Source organism: Physella acuta, unplaced genomic scaffold (assembly GCF_028476545.2).
Source record: "Physella acuta isolate Inbredline_101_S28 unplaced genomic scaffold, ASM2847654v3 ptg000197l, whole genome shotgun sequence".
Taxonomy (NCBI): Eukaryota; Metazoa; Mollusca; class Gastropoda; family Physidae; genus Physella; species Physella acuta.
In genome coordinates this window covers 749,833-771,519 of record NW_026731716.1, presented here as the reverse complement: position 1 = coordinate 771,519, position 21,687 = coordinate 749,833, and the positions used below count along the sequence as shown (strand labels likewise).

Below are 21,687 nucleotides of genomic sequence, written 5' to 3'. Positions count from 1 at the left end.
CTACTCTGCGATAGAGAATCTGTCTCATTCCACCTTGCGCATTACGTTACTCAAAACAATGTCTCATTACTTGACCTTTGATCCCCACAATTGTCCAGTGTCCTATTACTTGACCTTTGATCCCCACAATGTCTCATTACTCGACCTTTGATCCCCACAGCTGTCCAGTGTGATTCTACGGCAGAAGACATTTATTTCCCGCCTAAAATCATCAACCTCTCAAAACCTACAGACGACTGGTTAACTAACACGACGTCCCAGCTCTTCTTACCTAAGGAGTCATACATGGCGTCACAAGGTGAGTCATGGCGTCACAGGATGGGTCATAGCAGTGGTGACACAACGTGGGTCATAGCAATGGTGACACAAGATGGTTCATGACAGTGGTGATACAATGTGGGTCATGACAGTGGTAACACAACGTGGGTCAATGCAGTGGTGACACAAGGTGGGTCATGACAGTGGTGACACAACGTGGGTCATGACAGTGGTGACACAAAAGGTGGGTCATAGCAGTGGTGACACAACGTGGGTCATGACAGTGGTAACACAACGTGGGTCAATGCAATGGTGACACAAGGTGGGTCATGACAGTGGTGACACAACGTGGGTCATGACAGTGGTGACACAAAAGGTGGGTCATAGCAGTGGTGACACAAGGTGGGTGCAATTGGGTATGGATTGGACACACCTGGCGTAAACCAACTAGCAACATCACCAGACAGACACTAGTTTGGAATCAGAAAGGACAGAAGAAAGTAGGTAGGCAAACCAAACTTGGAAAATAATAGCTGGAGTAGAAGCAGAAACACCCGAAATGTCGTGGGCCAAACTTGGAGGAATCGCCCAAAACTGAGTACGATGAAGAGGTGTAGTTGAGTCACTATGATTCACAACGGGTCCACGGAATAGATGATGATGAAAATATTAACTGCGTCTAATACATTTTATATTTTAGTAGTGAGCAAATCAGTACGAGAATTTTATGTGTAGACATGAAATACAAAGTTTGATATAGCCTAAACCATTTCTTTAAATCTACTTATATATATATGTATATCTAATGAATTGAGTTTCCAGTGTACATCAAGCGACTTTTTTATTTTACATTTTAAAATAATTGTTTACCAATATGTTTGAATAATTATTGTTCTTTATAGCATACTAAAGACCTTCTTTTATTGCGTAAATGTCTTGTATATCACTAAAATCTTTTAATTTTCAGGAAGTATAAATTTCTGTACAGTCATGTACAAAGTGGACGAAAGAAAATTAAAAGTGTTGCCATGGTTACAACAAAAGTAAGTATCTGGACAAATATTTTTAACCAGCTTTAAGATTTTACTTCACTTTCAACTATACGCTCTTATTTTTTGAGTAGTTATGGATTAAATTTTTTTTATTATTATTTAAAATTAAATTTAGTTTAAATGCTTCTTGCAAAAAAAAATGTATATGCTCTAAGAAAACAAAAACAGTGAGTGTAACAGCTTAACACTACACTAGTGTTATCTGTCCCTTATTAGCCTTCAGCTTAGCTCTTAGATTTATTAAACGGACATTTTGTGTACATCCTTGGCTTATTTGACAGATCACGTTCTAGTTAATTCCCTTTGTTCTCTTTTATGTAGCCATACTAAAATTATTTTCAATGACCAAATAAATATCGAATTGGATTTAAAATTAATTATTCGTGCTTTGTCTTTTGAAACGCACTTAAAAACTTTATCTAAGAGATTTAACTCTATCGAGAACGAGTTAAAATTACGATTTGAACCCAAACCAACATCTCTAGTCCTATCGTCCTTGTTGTTGCCAGATACCCTGAGGGCAGAGATCTGGCAGACAGCGTCATCTTCTCCAACATCATCACGTGCAACCTCAACATCAACACGGCCAATCTGGACCCGCCCCTGCGGCTTGAGTTCAGGAAGGGCAATGAGGTAAGTCGGGAGATGAGAACACAAAGCTAAGTTGTAGGTCTTTATACAGGGGCTTGTTGAAAGCAAAGTTGTAGGTCTTTATACAGGGGCTTGTTGAAAGCAAAGTTGTAGGTCTTTATACAGGGGCTTGCTGAAAGCTAAGTTGTAGGTATTTATACAGGGGCTTGCTAAATGGTGAGATATGGGAGGAGAGGTGTCCTTTTGGCCGGGATGTCTAGTTAGGTGCTGTTATAGTTACGGCGGTGAGATTTAAGGGGATGTCTAGTTAGATGCTGTTATAGTTATACAGGTGAGATTTGAGGGGGTGTCTAGTTAGGTGCTGTTATAGTTACAGCGGTGAGATTTGAGGGAATGTCTAGTTAGATGCTGCTATAGTTACAGGGGTGAGATTTGACTGGATGTCTAGTTACATGCTGCTATAGTTTGACTATATGAAATTGTTTAGCGGTTTCTATCTCCACACTATATAATAAGTTTTAACTAACATCTAATGATGTATATCTATTTATAGAACGAGACCTACTCCGTCCCTACCTGTGGATTTCTCGATACAACCGTCGGGTAGGTATTATGTGTTTACGTGTTCCTTAAATACATTAAGAGTTTTAATTGGCCTGCCTCAAAAAACTTCTTTTTATCTTAGTGAGTAAGTCGGGGAGTTGGTCAACTCAAATTTTTGGAGGTCTTTAAATTAAAACATGAGGTTTTACCCGCAGTGAAGGGGGCGTGTGGGCGTCAACTGGCTGCCATGTTGTGGAGGACAGCGCCACCACTGTCGTCTGCCAGTGTAGTCACCTGACTAACTTCGCGTTGCTCATGAGCCCACACAGAGCATCAGTGAGTCAACTATCTCATACGCTCAATTAATTAGTTGCGTCCTATACTTAATTAAATAGTTGCGTCATAGACTTAACTAATTAGTTGCTTCATATATTTAACTATATAGTGGCCTCATACACTTCACCCATTTAACCATTAGCATTATAAGATTACGTCAGATAGTTGAGTTCGTGCAAAAATCGTAATTTCAGCAAAATCATTTCGCTCTTATGAAATAAAAATAAAACGAGTTAACTTAGGATACAGTTTTAACTGCTGTACTACTATCGTACTATACAAATGTTTACAGAAGGAGCTAGACAACTCCCTGAGCATCATCTCCATCATTGGATGTTCCATCTCCATGGTGTGTCTGGTGTGTACTGTAGGAGTGTACGCTGTGCTCTGGAAGTGAGTAACTCGTGTGTACTGTAGGGGTGTACGCAGTGCTATGGAAGTGAGTAACTCGTGTGTACTGTAGGGGTGTACGTAGTGCTCTGGAAGTGAGTAACTCACAGCTCCAGGATGTTGAAATAAGTTTGACGGGTTATTGTGATGACGATTGAATTGCATCCACACGCCCATTTGTCACACACTTTCATAAAACTCCATCATACTTTTCATATATTATGCCCATGGTTTATCCAGAAAATCAATATCGACACATGAGTATTGTATATCCACAAAAATCCACTATTTTCTTGCTTGGTAGTTTATGCCCATACAATCACATAACATACTTATCTGGATTTATTTTCACTACGTTCTCTCTAAACTTTTCATAATTTTTTGTTTCATTATATGTTATCTAGCCGGCGCTTATAATAAAAACTGTTGACTTTCTGCAGGCAGGTTAAGTCTGATCGTTCAACCCTCAATATTCACCTGTGTGTTTGTCTGTTCCTCGGTTACATCATATTTCTCAGTTGTGTGGACAAGGCCCAAAATAGAGTGAGTCTCGTCAGTGGCGTAGCGAGGTCGGGTGTTACCCGGTGCGGCACTTAATGGTGGCACCCCCAGAGGCGTAGCGACGCTTCCCGGGAACAAACTTTCAAATTTTCGATTTGCACCCCCACCCTCAAGTTTTCGATTTGCACCCTCACCCCTCAAGTTTTTCTCTAGATATTTTGCTATTTTTGCCTGGTGTCACCCCCCTAAATGGTGTCACCCTGTGCGGTCCGCACCCCCCGCCCCCCCCCCCCCTCGCTACGCCCCTGAGTCTCGTGTTAACAGATTAGTGGGGGGGGGGCAAAACACAGTTAGTCTAATGTTAACAAATGTCTATACCCTTTCTTCAAACTATTTATGTAGCTATAGCGCTGTAGGACACTACATTTCCCAAGGCAGGCTGTGTAGTTATTGCTGCTGTAGTACCCCACATTTTCCACATTCTGTTTGTGTTATACCTGCTGTATTACACTACATTTTCCCCAGGCTGGCTATGTAGTTATACTTACCTGCTGTAGTACACTACATTTTCCACAGGCTGGCTGTGTAGTTATTGCTGCTGTCCTGCACTACATTTTCCTCGTCATCTTCTTCCTGATGCTGGCAGAGAGCGTGGAGCTCTTCAAGTCCGTCACTATGGTTTTTAAATCTAATTCAATTCTGATCCAGTTACTTGTTTTAGCATATGGTGAGTAGATTTTCTGTATATGTTGCATTTTTCAAAAACGGCAAAACATTTGAATATCTTACGTCATTTACTCGTCACTTTCAAAACGGGTTAATAAATGTAAGATATTAAAGGCTATTCACATATATGTTCGTATAGGAAATCAATGTTGTTTTTTTTATTAATAATTTTGTCCATTTTTACTTTCTCGTATATACGAAGTACAGGGGCGGAACTACAGTGCCGCCAGACCCCGCAATGCGGGGGGGGCCCACGCCATTTAGGGGCCCACCGCCGACCATAAAAAATAAATTTGTTATAGTTAAAAAAAAAATTTCTTGGATTTTTTACTTAATGTTTGTTTTGTAAAAAAGATTACCGTAGCTGCGGTTGGATTATCTTTATTCTATCGACACCACCCCTTGGTCATTTTTCCTTAGTTTTTAAACCAGCGTGAAAGCCGAGCCCTCTTTCTCCTACAATCAAACTTATTATAGATAAGCAAACGTTCAAACCTCTACCATGACTTATTTCCCTTTTTTAAATAGTCAAATACTGATGCTCATAAACCTCTTTTTAATAGATTTGTACTAAACAAATTAAAAAGCAATTACTTCTCTTTATTATTATTTGTTTATAAATTACTATCTAAAGAATGACACTGTATAAAAAGAAAATGTATTTAAAATTTATAAAATAAATACAAAAAAACATAAAAATAAACACGACCCGAGACACCATTATTTACAGAAAGCTTTCATGTTTTATATTCTTTTGACCTATATGATGTTAGAGGTCTTGCGGCAAACACAATATAAAACTAATTTTCACAAAATAGACTAATTCACTTATGCACAAAATGTTGTAATTTGTTTTAATTAAAAAAAAACCCATGTATTTCTCAAAATACGAACAGGTCAGCAATAAGTATCCTATGTTCGTATTTTGTGTTTGAGTATATATATATATATATATATGTAACGAGCGAACATTTATCCTGCCGACAACGCCAATTGTAACGAGCCAACAGTTACCATGCTCGCAACGCCACATGTAATGAGACCTAATTGCCTGTAGTGCCACGTGTTAACGAGTTTAACCACTCATTCTAGACAACATTGACCACAGTATAGATACTCAAGATGCAGGTTCGCTATTGATCCTTTATTACATGAATCAAGAAATGCTTCATAATAACACAATAAATCAACAGGAATGCTTCTCAATAATAGTCTGAATCAACTGACCCCTAACAGTCCTTCACTAGGCTTTATATAACTGAATCCACATGTCTATAATCCTTCTTAACACAATACGGCTAACCCGTTCTATAACCGACTTGACATAGTCACACAGACTGACTGATCTAAGCGAGCGATGAAAGAGGTAAGAGACTCGAGCTCAGCCGTCCCCTCCTATTTATCCCCTGAAATCGTAGTCGTACTTGTATCCATTTCCGTAATCGATACTTGTAATCGATGTCTCCGAATACCAACGGCGCAGTTTCTGACGTACAGTCCGATCCAATAAAACATCTGCATCCCATCAATCAAAGTTGACAGATCGTCTGAATCTTCCTCGTACCATTTCCCAAAATAGCACGCGTTGGCTTTGAGGTTGTTATCCGTCCGATCCAATAAGCCACCTGTTATGGTTGCATCAGATTGTAACTGCGTCGCGGCTTATCGTTCGTTATCATTTGTAACTGGTAGTTAGGCCTACCCCAGTTACATCCACCCCTGCCTTTTTTTGTGTGTTATCAACCACAAACAACGCTTGGCAGGTGCAATCCTTCAAAGTCAATCATACCATCATACAAAAATTTATTGTTCCACTCACTGTCAATGTCGTCCCATTCGCATATGATTGACAGTTATACCTATTTCACATCAACTGTGTCCACATAATCCTCCTCAGACACAACACAGTTCTAGAATTCACATCCACCTTTTTCATTTGGTGCTTTCACCAGTTCACTTTTATAGCTTTTTGAACAGTCTGTTCTCATACCAGCGCGACCATGAAAGAATTGATGATTGCTGACAAAAAATTTCGTATTCTTTCTGTTCCTCAAACTTCTCCGCGGACCACTTATCTGATGGTCTACTGTCTCTTTGCTTCTGGAGGGACCGGGATCCTCATTGTTGCCGGTATCCTCCCCTTGTGTATCGCTGTTGTTCTGTTGATGGTGACATTGTTTCGGGATGGGTATGTGAATTTCCGTTGTAACTTCCGGTTCCCTAATTGTCTTGGGTTTCTCTATGTGTAACTGCTCTTCTTGCCTATTCCAATATTTCTTTAATTGAGCAATATTCGCCCACCGATCCGGTTTGGCGTGATCGATGGGTCTTATCTTAAAGGGGCCACCTGCTGCTTTAGGCATCTCCACGACTTGCCATATCTCCTGTCCCCAGAGGTCGTGGATCTTGTTTCTGCCTAACGGGTGGCTACGCAGTAATACCCTGTCGTTCAGTTCGAGTGGCGGGTCCTTTGTCTGTATCGGCGGTTCCCTTCGCCGAGATTCATGTTCTAGTCTTTCCTGTACTACCCTGTACATTTCTCTAATTCTTCTCATATGTTCATTCACATATTCCAGTGCGGTGTATGAGCCAGTCATACTCTCCCTTTTTCCTAAGAACAAATCAAGAGGGAGTCGAGCCTCCCGTCCGAACAGCAACATGTGTGGCGAAAGGCCGGTTGTGGCATGTGGGGTGCAGTTGTATAGATATACCAACTCTGGGAGAAAATCCGGCCAACGTTTTTTCTGTTCAGGTTCTAGAGTACGCAGCAAATCATGCATGCTGCGGTTGAACCGTTCGCACTGTCCGTTTCCTTTCGGATTAAATGTGGTTGTTCTGGATTTGTTGATCCCGTAGTGACTGCACAGTTGGTTAATTACTTCTGACTCAAAGCCCTTCCTTGGTCAGAGTGTAATTGTCTTGGTATGCCATATTTGATGAACCAATGTTCTAATAAGACCTTTGCCACTGTTTTGGCAGTCTGATCTCGTGTGGGCACCGCCACAGTCCATTTGGTGAATACATCAGTCATTACCAACACATGTTCCGTCCCATCCGATGATTGCTCCAACGACGTAAAGTCCATAGCCACAATCTCTAGTGGTTTTGTCGCCAGTAGGTGTCCTGATGGCTGTCTCATTTTGACAACTGGCATTTTCGCATGCTGACACCTCACACAAGCCTCACAATGGCGTTTGACCTCCATTTCCATATTGGGCCAGTAACACCTCCGTCGTAAAATTTTGTGCGTTCTGTCCTGACCCTGGTGTCCTGCCCTGTCATGTGCCAACCTTAGCACTTCTTCTCGTAATTGTCCCGGCACCACCACCTGGTGTATTGTGCCATCAATTTGGTCATGAATTCTCCGCATGAGAACACCATCCTTTATACTGAGACGGTTCCACTGACTCAGTATTTTCTTTGTTTCTCGACCAAATTGTTCTCTTTCCCTTCTTCCTGGGAATTTTTGTTCCTGGACGTATTTCAATAGCGGTTGTAAGCCACTATCCGTTCTCTGGGCATCTCTTATCTTTTTGTGATTAAGGCAATTAAAATCACTACTGTCCATATGTTCGGGCTCTGTGGATATGTGCTCCACCCCGGTCTGCCCGTTCTGCATCACTTGTACCCCATGAGGGATATCTGTTGACGCTCTGACCTCACATATTCCTGTCAGCGTTTCTTCCTCATCACCCGGTTTCTCGTAAGGATTCCTTGATAAGGCGTCCGCATTGCCATTGGACCGCCCCGGGCGATACTTTATCTCTAGGTCAAAGAGTGCCAATTCTGCTGCCCATCGCTGTTCGATGGATCCTAGCTTTGCTGTCTTTAGGTGACTCAAGGGGTTATTGTCAGTGTATACCACACATTTAGCACCTAAGAGATAGTCCCTGAATTTTTCAGTCACAGCCCATTTTAATGTCAAAAGTTCTAGTTTCATGGCGCTGTAATTTGTCATGTTCTTCTCTGATTCCTTCAGAGCTCGACTGGCATACGCAATAACCCTGAAACCTTGCTTTTGTTGTTGTGATAGCACAGCTCCCAGGCCTTTAGAGCTGGCGTCAATTTCTAACCGAAATGGTTTGTCAAAGTCCGCGTATCCCAATATCGGCGCCTCTGTCAAAGCCTTTTTCAAGAGCTTAAACGAGTTCAGGCATTCATCAGTCCATAGTTCACCTATCAGGTGTGTTTTACCTTTCTTTTTCTCCTTACTGTGTTTCTTTGTCATTTTGTTTACCAAGTCATGCAATGGTGCGGCAATTTTTGCAAAACCAGGTACAAATTTTCTATAATAGGAAGCAAAGCCCAAGAATGATCTGACCTCTACCGTAGTTGTTGGTTGTTTCCATTCTTTAACAGCTGCAATTTTATCTGGGTCAGTGGCGATGCCATCCGACGAAATCACATAACCCAAAAAATGTACCGATTTCAGACCAAAGTTGCATTTGTCTGGGTTCAGCTTTACTCCTATCTCCCTAAGACGGAGAAACACTTGTTCTAACCTTTTTAGATGGTCCTCCCAAGTTTTTGAGTAAACCAGTATATCATCCAAGTACACCAACATTATTTGAAATAGAAAGTCACTCATAGCACTCTGCATTACTCGCTGGAATGTAGCAGGTGCATTAGTCAAACCAAACGGCATACGGGTCCACTCGTACAGTCCCAGTGGAGAAATAAATGCCGTTTTGTGTTGATCGTTGGGGTGCATGGCCACTTGGTGGTAGCCACTAGCCAAATCCAAGGTAGAAAAAAATCTTGCTCCCCCCAACGCATCAAGACATTCATCAATACGAGGCAAGGGGAATGCATCCCTTCTTGTGATATTGTTCAATTTCCGGTAATCACAACACAGTCTTATCTCCCCTGACTTCTTTTTTACCACAACTATCGGTGCCGCATACGGGCTTGTACTGGTTGTAATAATTCCCTTTTTTAGTAGATCATTCAGGTGTGCTTTCACCGCCGAGTAGTGACTCGGTGGTAATCTTCGATAAGGTTGCGCCACCGGCTTGTCTTGTAGTAAGGGTATCTGGTGTTTTATTACTTCCGTGTACCCCAAATCACCCTCATACGAGGCAAATATATCACTGTATTTATTCAGCAATTCATTTAGTTTTGGGTCCTCAGTTTCCGGGAATGTATATGATCGGCCATCTTCTTTCTTCACCTCGGCCGTCACATTGACCGACCTAATTGTTACTTCATTACTGCTGGTATTGATCAGTTCGATGCACTGTGCCGACCTTTGTACCTCGACGTTCTGTGGTACTCCTACCAGAGTATTAGGCGGTATAAAAATTTCTTCATCCAAAACATTTGCTACCAACCCTTGAACTAGTCCGTTTTCCGCTGATGTGTATGTCCGCAGTAACACGACGCCTGCCCTCAGTGCGGCGCCACATGGTTCTATCATCACATCACCATTCACGCTTCTATCACCAATTTGTAATGTGATTGCCTTGACCGTGTTTGCCGGGACTGCTGTCCTTCCTCTGGTCTTGGCAAACCTGGCCAACTTGGGTCCCCGACCTGGTGTGGTCGATCCGACAATATTTGTAAGGAATTCTGGCAACTGGCCAAGAATATTCATGCCCAACAGGCAAGGTATATTTGACACATTTGTCTCTAGGTTGTGTTTCGTAACGAACACCCCAACCTGCTTCAACCTATGTCCTGCCACCACGACATCCGCCAGAAAATAACCACAGTATGGAATGGTTAGTCCATTAGCTGCCGTCAGGCGCATGCATGTGTCAGACCTCAACCTATGGTCTTTTCCTTTCATCCATTTGGTGTAAAAATTTTCCGTAATTGTCGTCACCTGGGAGCCTGTATCCACAATTGCCTTCACCGCGATGTCCCCAATCGTAATCACCATTTCGGGACAGACTCCCATCATTTTGTTTCTTGGGCCATGACCTCGCCCCTCTGTAGCTTGGCCCTGCCTTACAGAGGACGACCGTTTCCCTGGCAGTACCGTGCCATATGTCCGGGTTGTGAACAAGACAAACAAATTGGTCGACCGTCGGCCGTCCATTGGAGTGATGGCTTGGCAGGACGCGGCCGTCCAACCCGTCCCTGTTTTGTCCCGTTCTTTTCCTGATTCTCAGCTGTTGACCTGCTTTCTAACCTCTCCAAACGTTGGTCAACCTTATCTAGGTGGGCCAACAGTTGAGCCATCATGGTCTCCATCGTGTCGGCCCCTGTGGGTGGGGATTGTCTCTGTTCAGGCACAGAGACTTTGTCCACCGAACAATTCGATTGGTCCTCATCCTCGGACCTGCGGATCGCTGAGTTCCTGACCTGAAGGAAGGTCAACTGCTGGTCTCTGTGGACCTCCTCTTTCAACTCTCTCCTTAAGATCGGGGTTGCTAGCCCCTCGATGAAATGGTCCCTCAGTAGGCGTACATCAATGTCCGGTGATTTGCCCTTTACCAAATCAAAGGCCCTGTTCATCCTGTGTGAGTACTCCATCACACTCTCCGCCATTCTCTGCTTTAAGCCCACGAATCCCGATAGCAGTTGCGATCCCGACCGTCTCTCCCCAAAGGTCTCCATAATCAGATCTAGCACCTTATCTGGATCTGATTGGACGGTTTTATCGTGGCACTTAACCTCTGCCCTAACCGTTTCACCTATACTGCCCATCAGCAGTCTTAATCTTTCCTCTGGTGACATATGTCTCGAGGCCCAGGCCGCTTTGACCTCTTCACTGAACCTGTTGGTTAAAGTTGGATCTCCGTCCCCGTAAAATTTGTTAATGTGGGACTCTCTGGGTAGGACCACTATATGGGTCTGCTTCTCGTCCAGAGAAGACATTTTCTTCCTTAAGTACTAAAAAAAAAGAGTTCTTTCTTACCGTGTGTGTATGAAAAATTTTTCCTCGTTCCTCAATTTTCACAGTTCCTGAATGTCCGAATTCACACACACACTAAACACAGTTATGCACAAGGTTGACTATGGGTGCCTTAAACGGCAAGTCTAGTTGAATTCATCCTGATCGCAGCGCCAATTGTAACGAGCGAACATTTATCCTGCCGACAACGCCAATTGTAACGAGCCAACAGTTACCCTGCTCGCAGCGCCAATTGTAACGAGCGAACATTTATCCTGCCGACAACGCCAATTGTAACGAGCCAACAGTTACCATGCTCGCAACGCCACATGTAATGAGACCTAATTGCCTGTAGTGCCACGTGTTAACGAGTTTAACCACTCATTCTAGACAACATTGACCACAGTATAGATACTCAAGATGCAGGTTCGCTATTGATCCTTTATTACATGAATCAAGAAATGCTTCATAATAACACAATAAATCAACAGGAATGCTTCTCAATAATAGTCTGAATCAACTGACCCCTAACAGTCCTTCACTAGGCTTTATATAACTGAATCCACATGTCTATAATCCTTCTTAACACAATACGGCTAACCCGTTCTATAACCGACTTGACATAGTCACACAGACTGACTGATCTAAGCGAGCGATGAAAGAGGTAAGAGACTCGAGCTCAGCCGTCCCCTCCTATTTATCCCCTGAAATCGTAGTCGTACTTGTATCCATTTCCGTAATCGATACTTGTAATCGATGTCTCCGAATACCAACGGCGCAGTTTCTGACGTACAGTCCGATCCAATAAAACATCTGCATCCCATCAATCAAAGTTGACAGATCGTCTGAATCTTCCTCGTACCATTTCCCAAAATAGCACGCGTTGGCTTTGAGGTTGTTATCCGTCCGATCCAATAAGCCACCTGTTATGGTTGCATCAGATTGTAACTGCGTCGCGGCTTATCGTTCGTTATCATTTGTAACTGGTAGTTAGGCCTACCCCAGTTACATATATATATATATATATATATATATATATATATATATATATATATATATATATATATTTATATATTTATATATATATTTATTTATAGGCCTATATATATATATATATAGGCCTATATATATATATATATATATAGGCCTATATATATATATATATAGGCCTATATATTTATATGGGGGGGGGGCTAAATTTTTTTTTGCGGGGTGGCCCCTTTTTTCTAGTTCCGCCACTGACGAAGTATAGAGAAAGTATTGTAATCGTGCACAAAAATCACTTGAAATTTTAACAATTTTCACCGTATTACACCTCAGTCCTTCATCACATCCGAAGTATAGAGGACTTATTTTAATCGGGCAAAAATTATCAATCCAGATTTATCAAAATTAAGAGGTTTTATGCGTAATCCAGTCTGAAAAACTGGGCTTTGCAATTCTGTCCGTATGTCTGTGTGTCTGTCGGTCTGTCCGTGTGTAAACACGATAACTTGAGTATCGTTACAGCTAGGTTGATGAAATTTCATATATAAGTATTTTATCAAAATCGTAGATCCGTATCAACTTTTGAGCGATTTCCGATAACCGGAAGTGGTACTTTTTCTACTTTGAATTTTTCAAAAGCATATAACTTGAGTACTATTTCAGATAGATAAATGAAATTTCACATGTAAGTAAAAGATCTAATTCTCTACCTTCTCTCAAATTTTGAGTAATTTCCGTTGAACGGAAGTAGTAATTTACGCTACTTCCGATTTCTCAAAAAACTAATGTAAATTTATTAAGTACTAATACTATTGCGCACTATTATACACACCTTTATTAGGCGTTCGCTTGGTGCGCAATTGTTTTTTACTGAGATTCTATTCTATTTTTAAAAGTTTAAGTATTTAAAATGGATTAAAAATCATAACTATATTCCCAGTTACCATCCCCTGTTGTTTTATATAAGAATGTTCGAGAAAGTTTAGGGGAGATCACTACCGGTTTTTTTAATTTAGCGTTCACTTGATGTGCAATTCTTTTGTCTACGAGATTTTATTCTATTTTTAAAACTTTAAGTATTTAAAATGGATTAAAAATCATGTCGCCCGAGTTCCCATCCCTGTTGTTTTATATAAGAATATTCGAGAAAGTTTAGGGGAGATCACTCCCGGTTTATTTGTCATGCATTCATTGTCAGAATTGAAAGATGTTAAATTATACCAATCATCAGGGGGTTTCATTCACACTTTTTCTCAGGGGGTAGGGGGGCGTGGCATTTTAAAATTGGGGTGAGGGCAGACTAAAATTTTCCATTTTTGACAACTGCGCCGCTTATTTAGGTCCACAGTATCCATTTAGACTTATTTTCCTTACTTTTTGTTTAACTTTTAAACTTTTGCTCTTATTTCTAGTGGCACCAGCAGTGATTGTAGCTCTGTCCCTGTGCATCACAACAGCAGAAGGATACGGGTTTGAAGATTTGTGAGTACCTGACATTATTTTCAAAGGCTGTCGATATATTGCTGCCTCTTGGCCTAAGTCTTTCTGCTCTTTATATGACACACACTGTCGATATATTGCTGCCTGTTTGCCTAAGCCTTTCGCTCATTATATTTCAGCTGTTGGTTATCAACAGAAAACGGTGTGATATGGGCGTTCATCGTCCCAGTCTTGCTGATTATTTTGGTAAGCGAAAACATTGTACAATGCTATAATCTATATCGGTGTTAGGTTTGTCAGAGATTAAGTTAGAACTGCAATATTTCATTTCTAGCGTGAATAGGAAAAAAATGAAATCATTAGATTAAAACAATTATAATTATTAGGAATTCTTTCTTCTACTACTTAAGAAAGATTAATAGTAAATATTTTACTAATTTCATCTTCATGAATATCTTAGACTGGATCGTGAAATGTTTATTTTGAAGTAATTATCTCTTTCCAGATCAATTTTGCGACCATAGTTCAAGTGTTGCGGGTCATGCAAGGAACCAAACACATGATGTCACAGACTGCTAAAGAAAAAGCAAAGTACATCTCAAAATCTTTTACAACCTTTTCCAATTTTAACAAAAAATTTAGAACTATAATTTCTTTAATTTAAATACATTTATTTTTCCGAGGAATTTATCAAATCATTAAATTTTTTAAAAAAACTGAATTTGCCAGCCAAAGTTCACTTAATTTACAATTTGTTTTGTGATATGAAACCATCACTGATTCTTTTGTTATTTAACCATCAATTACTGTTTTCTTATGTAGCCATCTAGAATAGTTACTTGTTATGTAACCAACACTAATAGTTTACTCACGTCACTGACCTATGTTTGCTGACCACCTCCCTAGGATCACCATTCGGACAATCGGCCTGTTGTCTCCTGTACTAGGCGTGACGTGGGTCCTGGGTGTGTTGTCTGTCAACGAAGATTCGGTGGTGTTTCAATACCTTTTTGCCATCCTCAACTCATTACAGGTGAGTCTAGATGTTTCAGTACCTTTTTGCCATTTAAACTCATCACAGGTAAATGTAGCTCGACGTCAATTTTACGAGCTGAAGTGGTAAGTTTCTACAGACGTAACTAAATTTTGGAGACGATGTGTTTGGTCAACTAAATAAACAAGCAGTGGGTCTGACAACCGCAAGAAATAACAGACCATTTTATCATCTATGCCAAAATTAAAGATGTGTGCTTTTAAAAAATTGTAGTTGGACATTATCCCAACGTCAAAAAACTTTTCTTTTTCTTGGTGCGTGTTAACTTTTTTCTATTGTTTTTTTTATCTAGGGAGTGTTCATTTTTATTTTCTACTGCATCGTGCCACAGCAAGTAAGTTAAGATTAGTCTATAGTTTACAGAAATGGGTAGATCCATTTAACTTATTTTAAAACCACCTCAAACAAAATAATCAAACATAATTAACCAAGAGAATCGTGCTGTTTACAGGTGAAGAAATCACTCCTTGCTTTGATACAGAAAACTTATCTGCGACTCACCAGCGCTATCCAATCCAGAATAAACATCAAGAAGGTATGGATCATGTTACGAAATACATTTTGAAATAACACAAGACTATATAAAAACTTCATAAATAAGTTTAATATATATTTATGTCACGGAACATTTAACGAACAGTGTTTCAATCTTGTCGTACATTGTTGTCTAGGAAATTCTAAAACAGACACTATAATTTTTTTTTATCTCACTTGTAATTTCAGAAGCCGGATGTCAGACACAAACTTTCATCCACACAGACACCCTCTGGTTAGTGTTTTACATGTTAGCAGGTCACAATGTTAACTTGTTAACATTATGTTGACATGATATTCACAAGTTAACATTGTGCCAGGGTTAAAACGATGACGTCAAACAACTAAGATTGTGTTACTGTTAAAAACTGTGTATCCATTCAGCAAACTATAAGTACACTGATTGTATAAATGTATATAAAAAATCTAACATTGCAGCAGTATTGATTTTAAGAAAATGCTATTGAATAAAGATTAGGGGTAATTGATTTCTGGAGTAAAATATTGAAAAAAGATTATCAAGTATCTGTAAGACATAAGATAATTATATTCTAGCGGTGTTTAATGACCTGCTGTCCTACACGTGCCACATAGAATTTTTTTCTTTTAGTTTCAGATACAAACCTGACAAGTTCTGGCCAATCAAGAAGTGCCAATGTTTACGATGTTTACGCGATAAATCCCGCATTTGGGGACGAGAGGCGGGAAAAACACAGCGAGATTACATCTGAGACAACATCGTCTGATTTTAGTGTCACTGACACCACGACTGTCAACTGATTGTGTCACATGTCACAGCTTGCACTTTGGTGTGCCAGAACTATCAAATACATGTCATTTGAATGTTGGTTTAATATATGTATGTCATAACTATCACTAGATTATTTGAATGTAGATATTTCATGTATGTTACTTGTATGATATTTCATTTGTTTTTATAATACTTAATTTTTTTTAACATCACTCTGGCAGTTCTGTGTTCGGTTATTGCTCTTGCTTACATTATGTATTTGCACCGTGATTTCACGAGAGGGGGCTAACATCATGTATTTGCACCAAGATTTTTCTTGGGGGGGGGGGTACATTATGTATTTGCACCATGATTTCATGGGGCTTAAATAATTATGCACTATGATTCACCTAGTTGCCTACAGTTTGATCCCGGTAACCACTACATTACTGCTAATATCTGCTGCTCCGGTAAAGATTATGTACCACTTACCTCAACTGCCTGCATTAGCGTAAGGTTAAGTGGTCAGTTGATCAAACGGTCAGTGTTATTGTAGTTTCCACAGCCTGGGAGTCCGAAAATGTTCGAGCCTGCCTATACTTTGCTACAGCTGCTTGTTCTTTGTGAAACAGTGACATTCAAAAATAGTCTTCTTCGCTTCTATTTAAATTATAACACACAAAACTTGTTTCAGCACACAAAGCTTTGATTTTCTTTTTAAATCTCGTCCTCTGCTGAAAGCAAACAGTTAAAACAGCAATAATAATAGCTGTTTTCTTGAGCTCAGTAAAACTATTTTATTTTATTTTAAACTAGTATAAATAAGAAGTTCCATTGTTTTGCTTATTTCCCTTGACAAATAAACATAAAGGTACAATTGATGTGACTCGCAATTTTTTTCTCTGCCTGGCGAGCCAAGGCTCACAATAAGGAGGTTTCCAAAAATATAATATGTACATTCAATTTAAAATATGTTCAAGTACTTATCATTTTAAAAAAAAAAATTTAAAAGTGTAACCATTATTTTATAATAATTATTATTTTTAGCTGCCAAATATTCACAAGTACAACTTTTTTTAAGACATTAAAAGACTAGATAAAGGTGTACCAACTTGCCATCAAATTCCGATTAAGATAACTTAAACAAGTTAATAAAAAGTCTAGTGACAATTTAAGCGCAATTTCCTTAATTAATTTTTTGTGACCGAACAAAAGGATATTTTTGAAAACTTTCTTCGGCAATATTGTTCTAAATTATGGCAGAAATTGATTGGTAAATGTTTCAAGTCGCTTAGTGGTCTGGTTGCCGAGATATGGGAGAAAACGGCATTTTTTTCGAGTTTTTTTTTTTGGCTTTTCCGGGAAATCCAGGAAGGAATTCCGGGAATTTTTTTGGCCCACAATCATCCTCGGAACTTGCTTAACATATTTGCTTTTGGAACTAGTCCTTGATATTGCTTCGATGAGGAGGAGATACGACTTAAAGCTGCGGACACACATCGGACACACATCCATCCTTGACGAGTTAATAATCGCAATTGTCCAGTATGGAAATTGCGCTAAAAAAGAAATGATTTTAAATAAATCAAAGAGAACGAAACAAATATTTTAGAACAAATGAAGATGGATGACATAAATAAACAAAACATGGATATACAATAAATACAATAGTTTTATAGGCATCCAGCAGAAATTATTTGCAAAGTACACGGTGACATATCTAGTTCTTTTACAGCTGCTAACTATACTCAGGGGCGTAGCGAGGGGGGGGGCGGGGGCGGGGGGTGCGGACCGCACTGGGTGACACCATTTAGGGGGGTGACACCAAGGCAAAAAATAGCAAAATATATAGAGAAAAACTTGAGGGGGGTGCAAATCGAAAGTTTGAAGGGGGGGGGGGGGTGCAAATCAAAAACTTGAGGGGGGGGTGCAAATCGAAAGTTTGAAAGTTTGTCCCCGGGAAGGGTCGCAACGCCTCTGGGGTGGGAGGGGGTGACACCATTAAGTGCCGCACCGGTTGACACCCGACCTCGCTACGCCACTGACTATACTATGTTACATAATTCAGGCAAATTTGACATTCAAATGTGCAAGTCATAAATAATATCATTATTAAGCTTTTATATTTGTTTTATTTTCCACTTTGTAGTAAATTGTTCTAAATGAAGCTGAAACCACAAAGGACAACTCCAAATATTTGCGTTAAAACCCAATCAGTAGCACAAGACAGTTATCTGCTCCGCCTTAGTTTGTGGTCGACGCTCAAGAACAATCAGCACTGTGCCCCGCCCCCCCCCCCACACACACACAAACCATGAACATGCCTGAAAGAAACTCTAATGGTGCACTGCTATATGAATTGTATGAATAAATGACGTCACACTCCTAGGGTGGTGGGATGGGGTTCGAAATTTTGTAACGATGTGTGAGGGGGGGGAGTGGCGGATTAAGGGGGGGGGCTGAAAGGGCTGCAGCCAGGGGCCCCCGATTTTTAAGGGCCCAAATCTACCGCCTGATTGTTGGTTTTCACTATAAAAACTAAAGATTTTATGTTTGCATCACAAGCTTCAATTTTTTTTTCAAAATTTATAATGCTTGCACACACGTACATATAAATAAAACCTGTCCACCCAAATAAAACCTGTCCACCTCCTTTATTGTTTGTATAAAGCCGACGCTTTCTAAAAATAACATAGTCTGGACCAGCAATCGCTTATATCAATAAAGTTAGTAGTTTTTAGCGTTAGAAAACACAAACAGCAGCCGAATTGTGATAAATGATTTTTTTTTTTTTTTAGACAATAATTTTTATTATGAAGCTTCAAAATGTACACTTAAACTTAAATATACAATCAAATATACTGTACCACTTAAAAAGTTAATCTTGAATACATTAAACTATTTTAAGATTGATCTGGTTTAGATTATGATTAATGGGAAACGTTTTTGGAAGACTGAAGCAATGTGACTTTGTCCTCTCAGTTTCACTGTTTCAAGTCTAAAGTTCTTCTGATGATGAAGTCTGTTTTTTCTTTTCTTCTAACAGCTGCTTGTACAAGCACTGTAGGTGTAGCAGCTGATGCTTCAAGTTGGCCAAGTTAACACAGATCTGAACTGATTGGATAAAATCTTGCTGACTTGTTCGTAATGGCTGGGGCACTAAAACCCCAAACAGTTTTATAGGGTCAAAACTTTTACTTTTTTGTGTTGCACCTTTTTCCTCTCCTGTAACCAGAGTTTTATTTTTGTCCCCAGAATTCTCCGTGTTTTCAACATTTCTTTTCCTCAAACCCTCAACATTTGTAGGGGTTTCAATGGCTGCAGTCCTCCTAATGATCTCATCTATACCACCATCAGTTGGTTTGGTTAAATGAAACAATGTTTCTATATCTTTTTCATACAAGAGCTCTGATTTATTTTCATCTTCTGGGAAGTTCTTGTCTATCTGGACAACATGTTGAGCTGTGAGCTCAGCATTGATAAACTGATCACTTGAGACTCGCTTCACACCTATGTTACACATGGCCCTTGAGAGGCCAAGAAACCCTCTCTTCATTACCTGTGTCAGTGATTCCTGCGCTTCATAATAATTTTCTAGCACTTGAGTGATAAATGATTGATCCTTCTTTCTAATACACCAAGCAATTAAAAGTTATTTTGTCAGATCGCGTCCCGCGGTGGTAACAAAAATAGATACAATAATACTATATAGTATTTACACTGTGAATTAGTTCTCACTCGCAAGCACTCAGGCAATCAGGTGTATGGGCTAACCCTAGCAATCAGTGGAAACATTTCAGACCATTCTTTAAATTGTATTAAAATGACAAGCCATTTATTTTATTTACCAAACAAAGGCCACAAAATGAGTTGTTAAAATCTATATATATAATTCTCATCTGGGAGCCGTTAGAAAACAAGCTGCAAGCGCGCCTTACAGTCCCCTCTCTTCCTCTATCGCTACCACCCCCCACCCCCACCCCCTTACATGGTCTGGTGAGCTGCGGTTCACGCTGTTTACATTCTACAATCATAGAGACGGGTTTGGTGACGGCTATTAGGGGCAGATAATTTAGTTTGAAACGATTTTAAACTTAGAGGAGGTAACTAAGAGTAGGCTGCTTTCACGTGGGGGGGGGGGAAGGGTTGTTTAGTGTTTGTAAGCAAATATTTTTAGTGGCAGCATTGGTACTGTCGAATTCACAAATTATAAATTACTGAAAAGTAGAAAAAAAAACAACTAAATAGCGGCGTATGATACGCAGCGGGTCGGCTCGTAGAATATAATCTCGTAGAAAAAAGAATTGCACACCAAGTGAACGCTAAATAAAGATGTGCATAATAGTGCGCAATACTATTAGTACTTTATAAATTTACATGCGTTTTTTTAGAAATCGGAAATAGCGTAAATTAGTACTTCCGGTCAACGGAAATTACTCAAAATTTGACAGAAAGTTGAGAATTAGATCTTTTACTTACATATCAAATTTCATTTATCTATCTGAAATAGTACTCAAGTTATAGGCTTTTGAAAAATTCAAAGTAGAAAAAGTACCACTTCCGGTTATAGGAAATCGCTCAAAAGTTGATACGGATCTACGATTTTGATAAAATACTTATATATGAAATTTCATCAACCTAGCTGTAACGGTACTCAAGTTATCGTGTTTACACACGGACACACACACACACACACAGACAGACACACAGACATACGGACAAGATTACAAAATTATGTTTTTCCGTATCAGTGAGGTGTAAAACGTCGAGATTTGTAAAAACCTCGATTTTTTTTTTTTGCACGATTACAAAACTTTCTCTATACTTCGTATATACGAGAAAGTAAAAACGTCAAAATGCCCCGCCCGTCATCAGCTGTCGTCGCTTTCTGCTCACAAAATGTTTACATAAAGCGATGCTCTCTAGCTTATTGTACTTTTTTTTTTCTGTCACACAATTCAGTTCATCAACCAATTTCAGGAAATAAAGCACTTAATATTAACAGACTAGAAAAATATGTTTTACTTGAACATGTGATTGTATGAGTGATCCGTCAAATGGCTTACAAATGCGGCTATATTCCAAACGTTTTTAAAAGGCAGGAAGTAACATTATTACTAGTTAGAATATTAGTTATTTGAAGTGGAAGGTAGGTTGTTGCTGTATTTGCCGAATAAATGAGAATTAAAACCGAAATTATACGGCAGGCGGGAGCTACAAATGATATGACAAGGTTTATCTCAAGAGTACAGAAAATTTTGTTATGAGGGCATAGCTCATTAACCATGGCGGATTATTGAGTTGAACAGGAGACACCCAAATTCGGGGGCTCCAAAAAAAATTCTTATCAACAACAGTAAAAATAATTTTCCAATCGATTTTCTTATAGGTCTACTCTGCTCAGAACTCTTACTGCTGTGTAATATAGTAAGTCTTGCGATTCTGTGTTTGTATCTTTGTACATGTCTCTGAGCTATCTATAGATGAGCTCATCTGACCTTATTAAATTCACCATCTTCACCACAGGATTCAGTACACAGCTAATGTCCACATATTTAGCACGCAAAGCTAGCTTCTGAATAATACAGTGTAGGAACATTGGTTGTAGAATGTTTTTCTCATTCGCTTGTCCAACCAAGCCTTTCTTTATGCCACTCATGTTAGTCCAGTCCAAGTTATAATCAGCAATTATTTTTTTTTAATTGAT

The 21,687-nt window shown here is 39.5% G+C and overlaps 2 protein-coding genes across 2 annotated transcripts in view; one reads left to right on the top strand and one right to left on the bottom strand.

Annotated features, from left to right (window-relative positions):
- Positions 1-16,849, top strand: part of LOC131937001 (adhesion G protein-coupled receptor L4) — a 34,975-nt gene extending 18,126 nt beyond the window's left edge. Inside the window, exons 12-27 of the mRNA XM_059294177.1 lie at positions 161-298; positions 1,226-1,301; positions 1,820-1,943; positions 2,455-2,504; positions 2,660-2,780; positions 3,073-3,173; positions 3,611-3,713; positions 4,248-4,398; positions 13,635-13,704; positions 13,842-13,908; positions 14,168-14,253; positions 14,569-14,695; positions 15,009-15,050; positions 15,168-15,251; positions 15,440-15,485; positions 15,861-16,849. Of these exons, the coding sequence (XP_059150160.1) occupies positions 161-298; positions 1,226-1,301; positions 1,820-1,943; positions 2,455-2,504; positions 2,660-2,780; positions 3,073-3,173; positions 3,611-3,713; positions 4,248-4,398; positions 13,635-13,704; positions 13,842-13,908; positions 14,168-14,253; positions 14,569-14,695; positions 15,009-15,050; positions 15,168-15,251; positions 15,440-15,485; positions 15,861-16,030 (1,556 nt within the window). The 3' untranslated portion in view covers positions 16,031-16,849. The remainder of the gene's footprint in view (positions 1-160; positions 299-1,225; positions 1,302-1,819; positions 1,944-2,454; positions 2,505-2,659; positions 2,781-3,072; positions 3,174-3,610; positions 3,714-4,247; positions 4,399-13,634; positions 13,705-13,841; positions 13,909-14,167; positions 14,254-14,568; positions 14,696-15,008; positions 15,051-15,167; positions 15,252-15,439; positions 15,486-15,860) is intronic.
- A 1,934-nt stretch (positions 16,850-18,783) lies between these two features.
- On the bottom strand, positions 18,784-19,579 carry LOC131937015 (coiled-coil domain-containing protein 115-like). Its single transcript, XM_059294192.1, has one exon. The coding sequence runs from the start codon at positions 19,534-19,536 to the stop codon at positions 18,979-18,981; it is 558 nt and encodes a 185-aa protein (XP_059150175.1). The 5' UTR covers positions 19,537-19,579; the 3' UTR covers positions 18,784-18,978.
- Between the last annotated feature and the right edge of the window lie 2,108 nt (positions 19,580-21,687).